Source organism: Phoenix dactylifera, chromosome 18 (assembly GCF_009389715.1).
Source record: "Phoenix dactylifera cultivar Barhee BC4 chromosome 18, palm_55x_up_171113_PBpolish2nd_filt_p, whole genome shotgun sequence".
NCBI classification, from domain to species: Eukaryota; Viridiplantae; Streptophyta; class Magnoliopsida; order Arecales; family Arecaceae; genus Phoenix; species Phoenix dactylifera.
In genome coordinates this window covers 6,947,432-6,956,435 of record NC_052409.1, presented here as the reverse complement: position 1 = coordinate 6,956,435, position 9,004 = coordinate 6,947,432, and the positions used below count along the sequence as shown (strand labels likewise).

Sequence of the window (9,004 nt, the reverse complement as noted above, 5' to 3'; positions counted from 1 at the left end):
AGGAGCACTATTTTATGTTTTTCTCATCCCTATGATGCTGGTGCTCATAAAAACAAGCAGTAGGATGAGTTTGTTTATATAACTCTTAATGAGTCTGAGACCCAAGAGGCAGGAGCTTCCTTGCTAGCTTTCTTATTAGGACTCACCTATATGTGCAGTTGTGAGGCCATGATCATGAAAAATGGGTGATTCTCTAAAAAGCACATGAAAGATACATGCGCATGACCATATTAGCGCAACCCGCTTAAAACCCAGATCGGGCTATATTATGTGTGTTGTTGATTTATTCTGAACTATGGACCGAAGTTTAATGTTAAGACCACTTTGGCTCCATAAATGTAATCAATTGTCACTAAGTGAAGGTTCAAATCAAAAGATACCTATACCTATTACATAATATAAGATATCCAGCATTTTGTTTTGATTTTAAAATTATTTAAAAATTAATTTAAATGGGACACGTGATCTTCTTGGGCCGCGGGCGCGCTTGAAATTGAAAATGCCCGTTGGGCATTTTTTTGGGGAATAAATGGGAGCGCGCCAGCGGGCGCCAACTGGCGCACATTGCCAGCATCCGCGTGAAGAGCACGGGCGCGTCCGTAAAATTACCTATATACCCCTGCACTAAAATCCCTATAAATACCTCGTTTTTTCATCCTTTTGAGATACGAAAAATTAGAGAAAATATTGAAAAAAATCTGGAGAAAAGTTCTTCCTCCTCCTAGCCACTTGTGATTTTTATTCTTGCTCTTTTATATTTTATTTTATTTCTTTTATTTTGTTCTTTGCTGGATCTGCATGTCCGATCGGATTCGATTTGGCTTCTTTCGAGATGTACCGAAGAAGAAATTTAAGGTTGTCGTATCTCCGAGGAGGATTGCCAGGAGACCTGTATGTAGGGGCAAACATATTTTTGGGACAGCATCTACGCGCTTCGATTTGCCTTCAATCAGGCTATTTTCTCTTACTTTCATTTTAAATTTAATATTAGTAGATCTGTAGGATTTACAATTTCATGATTTAAATCCATTAAATGAATAAATTTATTTTGTGCTAGAATAAATTTCTATTGTGCTAAAATAGATTTATTTTGACACCTAATAATATATAGATATATATATTATTCCTTTTAAGTGTTTCTATTAATTGTAATTTTAGATTCATTTGTTTATTTAGGTGATTTATTGCTAACATATTGGGCCAAAGTTGTCGGTATAAATTGTACAAGGCCGACCTAAGCTATCATTTAGCTCTCAACCATTCAATTATGGCATTTAGCATTGCATATTACCACATAAGCACATAGATGGTCATAGCAAAATCTAATTTCGATTCTTGCTTCCTTTTGCGAAGAGAGGACTAGGGTTCGTGATGGTGTAGAAGTTTTTCTATTTTATACTCGACGATTTTTATTTTGCACTGCAGAAAGCTATATGTGCTTGAATATCTGCCATATCGTCGCTCATTTCAGAAGATGGATGATATCTACTTTTCTCAACACAATTATCTATCATCTTAGATGAATGATATAGGGGCTATTCTGGCATGTACGATTTTCAATGGTGCAAAACAAGCACCACAGTACCCAGCCTTCTATTTTCTAGGGAGATGACTTACGGCGGCCAATAGCGAGATCACTGACGCCCACCTGCATAAAATGAACAAAAAGATGAAAATAGTTCGAACTTTCGAGGGCAGCATCGCCATGTAGAAGTTCCAACGGTCTACTTATTTTTAAGCTTAAGAATGTTCACTTTGGCGGGAATATAAAATGGGAAAAATTAGTGCAGGAAGGCAGAAGTTTAGGATAATTAGGGGCCCACTTTCTCCTCAAAATGTGGTTGGTTGGTGACGAGAGATGGAGAGGAAAAAGACGGGAGTTGGGGTTTGAGAGAAGGTACAAAGGAGCCGACCATAGACGGCAGCTGATGCACTCGAACTTTTTATCTCTGGTCTCCTCTTCCCATGTTTCTTTTATTTCTTTCTGAGTAATCTCGATTTGGTTGATAAGTGCCCAAGGCAACTCTGAGTTTTTTAGCCATTGCCTTGCTATGGCTACTAGCACGGAGTTAGCCCATGCTTATTCTTCGGATATCATAATTGCTCTTCTCTAACAAAAAGAGTTCATGACTCATGGCCTTTCAACCTCCACATGGCATTGCTCCATTAGGCATTCCCCCATTGCAGAAAATTCTCCGACGCTGCCTCTTGTAGGAGTCTAGGCCATGTCTCAATCCCAATATTGCTGATCATCTACTAGGACCAGCTACCGATCATCGTCTCAGTAAAGCTATTGGCCCTATCAGCTAGCTATATTTGTTTCGAACAACAAGACTATTTTATCAATCTTTCTATAGCAAAAAAGTGACACACAATAGAAAGAGCGCACAGATAAAATTTTTTTTCTTAAAAAAATTTACTCGAAACATCCTTCCAATGGAATTGAACTCAGCTCAACAATGAGCTTGATAATGAATGATGTAGAAATACATATAATCGAAAGGGCAGAAATGGGAAATAAGAGGTTATTGGGTTGGATGAAAAAAAAAACTTAATATGGTCGAGGGGTAAAGGAGACCAAGAGTATAAATTAATGCCTACACTTGGGTGGAGTAGGGGTGATCGAATGTCGAGTCCATCTCCCATATGGTGAGAGATCTTGCAATCACTAAAGCACCGGTGCCATTGTTGAATAGGAAGGCTTTTGTTGCACTGTAGATCGCTTCAGTCGGGTAGACGCGAGAGGTGATGCATGTCCTCCCTCCTTGAGCAAAGCTCTCAACAATAGAGTGATCCACCTGGGAAAAAATCACATTCCATTCATACTCTATCCAAGTTGCAGATATTGTTGAAGTATTAATCTATCTAGAGACATTTGAACTTGATCATATGTTTAAGAAAAAGATATCTGAACTTGATCGTAGTAAATATTCTTCCATTTCTTTCATGAATGCAATCATCATAATAAATCTCTCTTGTTTTCCTCTAGAAATATCTCCATGCACTGCAAGAATTTAGTGACTGAATTTTGAGAATTTTTTTATTAATAAATGTTGCCCATATAATATAATCTAAAATTTATATGTAAACTCTGCATTCGTTGTTTATGAACTCTCCTGTCTTCTTATCTAAAAGTATAAGCAAAAAAAGATAAATTTATATCTGAGCATGCAAATTATTTATTTATTTATTTATTTATTTATTTTTTGAACATGACAAAAGATCATACCTTAACCTCTAAATCGATGTCTTTATAGATATCACAAAGTGATAAAGATGGAAGAACAGGATTTGTTTGCACAAATTTGATAAAACTAATTAATGATCTATTGGATATTTAAGGGCAGGTCACATATAATATTGTATTGTGAATGACTCACCTTCCAGTATGGACTAAAAGTTCAAGGCATCATTAGAAAGAGATTTACCAATTATAATTTCTTCTCTAACCAAACTATCCCCCTGCTTGCTGAGTTTTAATTCATGATAAAGTGATTCTTTCATTCAGGCACTGCCCTCCTGCTTCTAGAAAATAATGTGATTCATCTCTTTTTTTTTAATTGGGGGGTGTGATCTTCCTTATAATTAAAGGATAATATAGAAGATAAGTCCTCGAACGTCGACTTACCAGTATTCTCACGGACAACCTTTCACCGTCGAGCACCGGAACTGTGCTCCCGACTACTCTCTTGATAATGTCATTTGCCCTGGATGACCTACATTTGAGCATATTGCATGATATTAAGTTCCACAAACCAGTGTTCCAAATTGATGCATAACCTATGTAGAATGGATAGCACTATCAGAAAACCTGTAGGCAAAAGAAAACAGAGTTTATGACATGGCATCAACTTTCACAAAGCCATGTAGCCACTAGTTTGAAATCTATGTATCATGGACATGCATATGCATGCATAAAACTACAATAAAACTATAGAGAGAGAGAGAGAGAGATGTTTAGCCTGAAGAGTGGTACAAAGGGCACCATCATTAAATAAAAGGGCAGATCAGCAATGTGGGTTGATGGATTTTTCATTTGTTTTAGTAACTAAATGCAAGCATTGCCATTGGTCTTGATGGGAATGTTATGCTGGCAGAGCAGGAAGAAGCTACTTAAACTTTAAACTTAATTTTGCCATCCATCAATCACAAGATTAGTTAACCTCCTTAAGAAGAGATAACCTAACTCTTGGAAATTCCTAACTTAGCCCTTGTTAACTCGAATTCTCATAATGCAGCTTACATATAGGAGGGAAAGAGAAAACATGTTCATGCATGGAACATGCTTGTAGTGTTAAGGACATAGGAGCATTGGAGGGGAAAAAATTCAAGGGCAATCAACCATCATTGGATTCTCATTTAGTAAATCTTAATAGCTTATTACATGTACGATAAATAGAAGGCAGTCGGTCATTATTTGATGAGAAATGAGCTGCAAGGACTGGTGGACCATAACTTCATGTTCACCTAATGCACCGTATCATTCATTTCTCAAAATGAAAAGGGAAAGGAGGCAGATCTAGGAATGTGGGTAGGATGAGAGCCTGAATCCTACAATCTCTATCAAGATCCATCTTTGAGGATCACAACCTTTTAATGTTGAATAAGATAAGGAATGCCTTGTCTCTCCTAATTTTTATAGTTTATAAAGATAATTGTAAGACAAGAAGAAGAAGATCAAGGATTCTAAACCTTAATTCATCATGGCAGATATGAGTGCGAAGGTTGCCATCTGTTCCCCTTGCAATGTAGAAGTAGACTGCAGTCTGCTCCGACAGCCTCTCATTAGCTAAGACGAGCAAGCCAAATGGTCCAAGCATGCCCCTCTCAGCAGCCCCACCGCTCGTGCTGCAGTTGTACCCTACATCGGCCTCGACTGTCATTGCCAATGCTTCCCCCTCAATCTCAAATACAGCCTCTATATCTAGCTGCAACAGAAACAAGAAGTTAATAATTGGTTCTCAGTTAATTACCATTAGAGTGTCATAGCGGCGAAAAAGATGAAATGACCAAAATGCCCTTCTTGCTTCTGAGCTACCTGTGTGGCTCTGGTGATGTTAAGGGAGAGCACTGATCCAGAGTCAATGACGATGCCACTGAAGTTCTTGCTGCTCATCCTTAATCTCTCCACCTCCTCCACAGGCCATTGGAGCAGGTTGCTTCTGGTTTTGGTATCAAAAAGCACCGTTCGGGGGATGGCCTGCAGTGTTATATTTATGAAGTAATTGAAGGGTATTGAAGTCCTCCTATCTATCATTAAGTTCACAAATGAACTCATGAATCCAGTGAACAGTAAATCTTATCACATGGTGATGCACTTCAGCTGCTATGGATAATCTGTGAATAAGTCACTAAATATTTTGAGATTAAAATCATGGGAGAGCATGGATCCTCACTACAACAAACTACAGTCAGGCCAGGTTTTTTCTAGATTCTTTATATATAGACCTCACGGCCTAGATCTACTGAAGTAATTCTATGGCCCCATCCTTGGTAACGCATGAACAAAGGGATTAGTGTGACCCACAATGCATTACAGGGTGGATTCTAGTATATGACATGTGGATTAAGGACAAGTGTATTGCATATAACGATCTTAACTGAGATATTCAAGGACACCAAAACATAGGTGACATTGTCACCTTTTGGAATAAAGATCGAGTTTAATGCTTATATTAGTTATAGAACCAATATCTATGTTTTATAGCCTAATTCTTCTAACAAAGTACTCATTCACTGAGGTTCCACATCCACTCCTGCTCGTGCACAGGCAATGATAAAACCACCGAACTGCACGTTTTCCTTCATATGGGTCCCAATTTTATGGATCCCATTTCAATGTGCCACTGGCCCTATGCAATTAAAATTAAAGAAGGCCATGGTACAGCTTTACAAATAGCTTGGGAATAGCCAGCTTCTTGATGATCCTGAAAGTTTTGCACCATTCTCTATTACTAAAAGAAAGTATACTGAACTTTACTGAACTAGGGCTCCTAATGATTTTGATCTAGTGGATTTTTTATCACATCATGGTGTTACTAGCAAAGTTTAAATATGGATAAATTTTGATTCAAAATAACTGACCTTAGAAACTTTTTTTTATAGAGAATGACTGTTATTTATCTAGTTTATCTGTGGTTCAGATAATTGTGGGAATGGATTTTAACAGCCATTACTAGCCAATCTTACAGAAAATAACAAAAGATGATGAAAAAATAATAAAAGTAATTTGCTAAGCCACTGCTTATCAAATAAACAAATTATTTTAAATTAGTCAAGAAATTTAAATTCGGAATATTTGATCCAAATACATAGCAAATATGTCAAACATCAACAAAATTGAATAATGACCAACACTTTAATTGCTGCGGTCAACATATGCAACATTTTGGTAGAAGTCAAAATTATACAGCATAACAGAGATCCTCGATGGCTATCATAATGTTAGAATGCCGATTATTTTAAACCTTGGTTATTAAAATGATGCTTTATTAACCTTATAAAATCATAGCTTACCTATGCATGCATGTTCCGAAAGTCAATCAATCAATCAATATGGAAATCAACCGTCGAGTTGGTTCGTCATGCTTAAGATGGAACTTTGATGAAAATTTCAAGACTACTGTAACAGTAAGAGTAAAAACAAGGTGCAATAAATTACTAAGTATAAAATATAAATATTTATCACCAACGATCAAAAAAAAAAATAAATAGCATGACTAGTTGGCTATCCTGGAATCCAGCGTGTAGCCAGCCATCTACTGTTCATCAGCACGCTAAGATTATCACAGTGGATGAATCATCCAACATGCACACGGGAACTCCCATGCATGCACGGAAACTGATGTCTCGGCGAAAAATATTTGTCGTGTAAAAAAGTCAAAGAAAGGAGGGAGAAAAAAGTCGTTGACCGACATACCTGAAGCGAAGCCCAGCCCTTCAAAACATCGGCGCGCTCGCTGTCGGTCTCGCCGATCCAACCCCACAACACCCTTCTCCTCCTCGCCGGGTCGTAGAACGTCTTGGACGCGTAGAACTTCCCCCAGTCGTACCGCAGGCCAATCCCCACGTCCATCCGCTCGTCCTCCGGCCGCCACGTGTTGGTCTCGGCATCGTACGTCCCGATGGCATAGTAGTCGTGCCGGTCGTCGTCCATGCTTGCCTTCAGCACGTGCCTCACCCCGGGCCCCGCCGCCGCCGCCGCCGCCGACGTGTCCATCCCCTCCGCCGCCTCCGGCCCCTCCGCCGCAGCCACCGGAAAAAAATCCACGCACTCCCACATCCCCGTCCCCGGCACCCTATGTAACAGCCCCGGCACGAGCTCGTAGCTGACGAAATCCCGGGTCCTGTACACGATCACGATACCCACGTGGGACCCATCCTTGGACCCGATGGCGATCTTCCACGTGTCGTCCGACGGGTCGTACCAGGCGGTGGTGGGGTCACGGAAGTCCCTGGCGCCGATGCCGGGCGGGGGGAAGAGGACCGGGTTCGAGTCGGACTTGGCCCAGGTTTTTAGCAGGGGGTCGGACGGGTCGACTGGCACGGCCAGGTTCTGGACCTGGGCCGATTCGTTGGTCGAACCGGTGTAGAGCATGATGATTTGGCCGGTCGGGAGGATGGTGGCGGAGCCGGTCCAGACGCCGCTGAGGTCGTACCAGCGGTCGGGGACCATGGCGAGGGGAAGGTGCTCCCAGTGGACCAGGTCACGTGACACGGCGTGGCCCCACGTGATGTTCCCCCACACCACGGAGTCCGGGTTATACTGGTAGAAGAGATGATACCACCCCTTGTGCCACATCGGCCCTGCGTATGTACCATCAGATCAAATCCGACGTTCAGGATCTCTTCGGAAACTTACAAATGCTTGATGATCAACAATTTGATTTTATTTTTTTTTTTGCTTACCGTTGGGATCTGAGGGGAAGAAGAGAGAAGAAGAAAGACATCAGATTCCACCACCAAGCGGGGGAAAAAAAAAAAGGGAGTTAGAAATTAAGAAAGCTCGTTCTTTTTTTGTTTCTCGAATAAAAAGGAAATGGGAGAGAGATGAGCTCAGGACCGTTCATCCAGTTCTTGGGAGGCTGGAAATGGAAGCCGGTGCGCTGCCACTCGAGCATGGCGTTGGTCCAGGGGTAGGGCGGGGGGGCGGCAGCAGAGTCACCAGCGGTGGCGGAGAGGAGAGTCGGGAAGGCGCCGGAGGTCTTCTCGGAGACGCCATCGGAGGGGCCGCGGGAGACAGGGCGGAATGCGACATGGGAGGAAGCGGCTGAGGGATCGGGGGGAGGGGCGTCGCGGCCATCGCCGGAGAGGAAGGCAGCGAGGACGAGAAGGCAGAAGACGACCGCGGCGAGGAAGAGGAGGCGGGTGTTGGACCGATGCCTCTCGGCGGGGACGCCGGCGGCTGCGCCGGAGGGGAGGGGGGCGTAGGAGAAGGGGAGCGAGGAGGAGGACTCGAGGTGGCGGCCGTCCATTGATGGGCCGGGTCCGGACACCGCCTTCGGCGGAGAATCCGATTGGAGTCGAGTCAATGGAGAGAAATAGGGGTTAACAAAAATGGGGACGTTTGGAGAGGGAATGGGGTTGGAGTTTACGCATTGATCGAGGGAACGGGAGCTATAAAAAGAAAGCGAGGGGAGGGAGAGATAAATGGAGACGAGATGGATGCAGACATGCGAACCCCGTAAGCTTAGCTGTCGGCCCAATAACAGCGGAGGACTTTGATTGGTGGGTAAAGTGGAACAATGATTCTGGGACTACCAATGCATGAACGACACGTTAGGTGTCCTTCGTCCTATGCGAGCCTAACGCCGCGGCGACGGAGCCCGGGAGTTGGAGGCACACAAATCTTTGGTCGGAGCGAGGGAACAGTACTGCGACGCAGCCTAGAAATTTCACCAGGCATTCCCTACCTACGTGGCATCGAGGTTGGGGAGTTACCTGAGATTTTGGGCCATTGGTTCGGTGCCACATAGGCTCAGGAACTCGTTTGGTGTCTGATTCG

The 9,004-nt window shown here is 42.5% G+C and overlaps 1 protein-coding gene across 1 annotated transcript; it reads right to left on the bottom strand.

Moving 5' to 3' along the window:
- Window positions 1-2,381: 2,381 nt before the first annotated feature.
- LOC103710714 (beta-fructofuranosidase 1) lies at window positions 2,382-8,611 on the bottom strand. The gene is made up of 7 exons (XM_008796591.3): window positions 8,063-8,611; window positions 7,909-7,917; window positions 6,920-7,806; window positions 5,039-5,200; window positions 4,693-4,928; window positions 3,629-3,716; window positions 2,382-2,798 (listed from the first exon to the last, which is right to left on the bottom strand). Exons 1-7 carry the CDS (start codon window positions 8,472-8,474, stop codon window positions 2,598-2,600), a joined length of 1,995 nt encoding a protein of 664 aa, XP_008794813.2. The 5' UTR covers window positions 8,475-8,611; the 3' UTR covers window positions 2,382-2,597.
- Window positions 8,612-9,004: the final 393 nt, after the last annotated feature.

Bases quoted from the DNA above. Each gene is read 5' to 3' on its own strand.
- LOC103710714 (XM_008796591.3), bottom strand. From the start codon at position 8,474: ATGGACGGCCGCCACCTCGAGTCCTCCTCCTCGCTCCCCTTCTCCTAC. The intron at 5,201-6,919 runs GTATGTCGGTCA...ATAACACTGCAG, and splicing joins AGGGCTGGGCTTCGCTTCAG to GCCATCCCCCGAACGGTGCT. The intron at 3,717-4,692 runs GTTTAGAATCCT...GCTCAAATGTAG, and splicing joins ATCTGCCATGATGAATTAAG to GTCATCCAGGGCAAATGACA.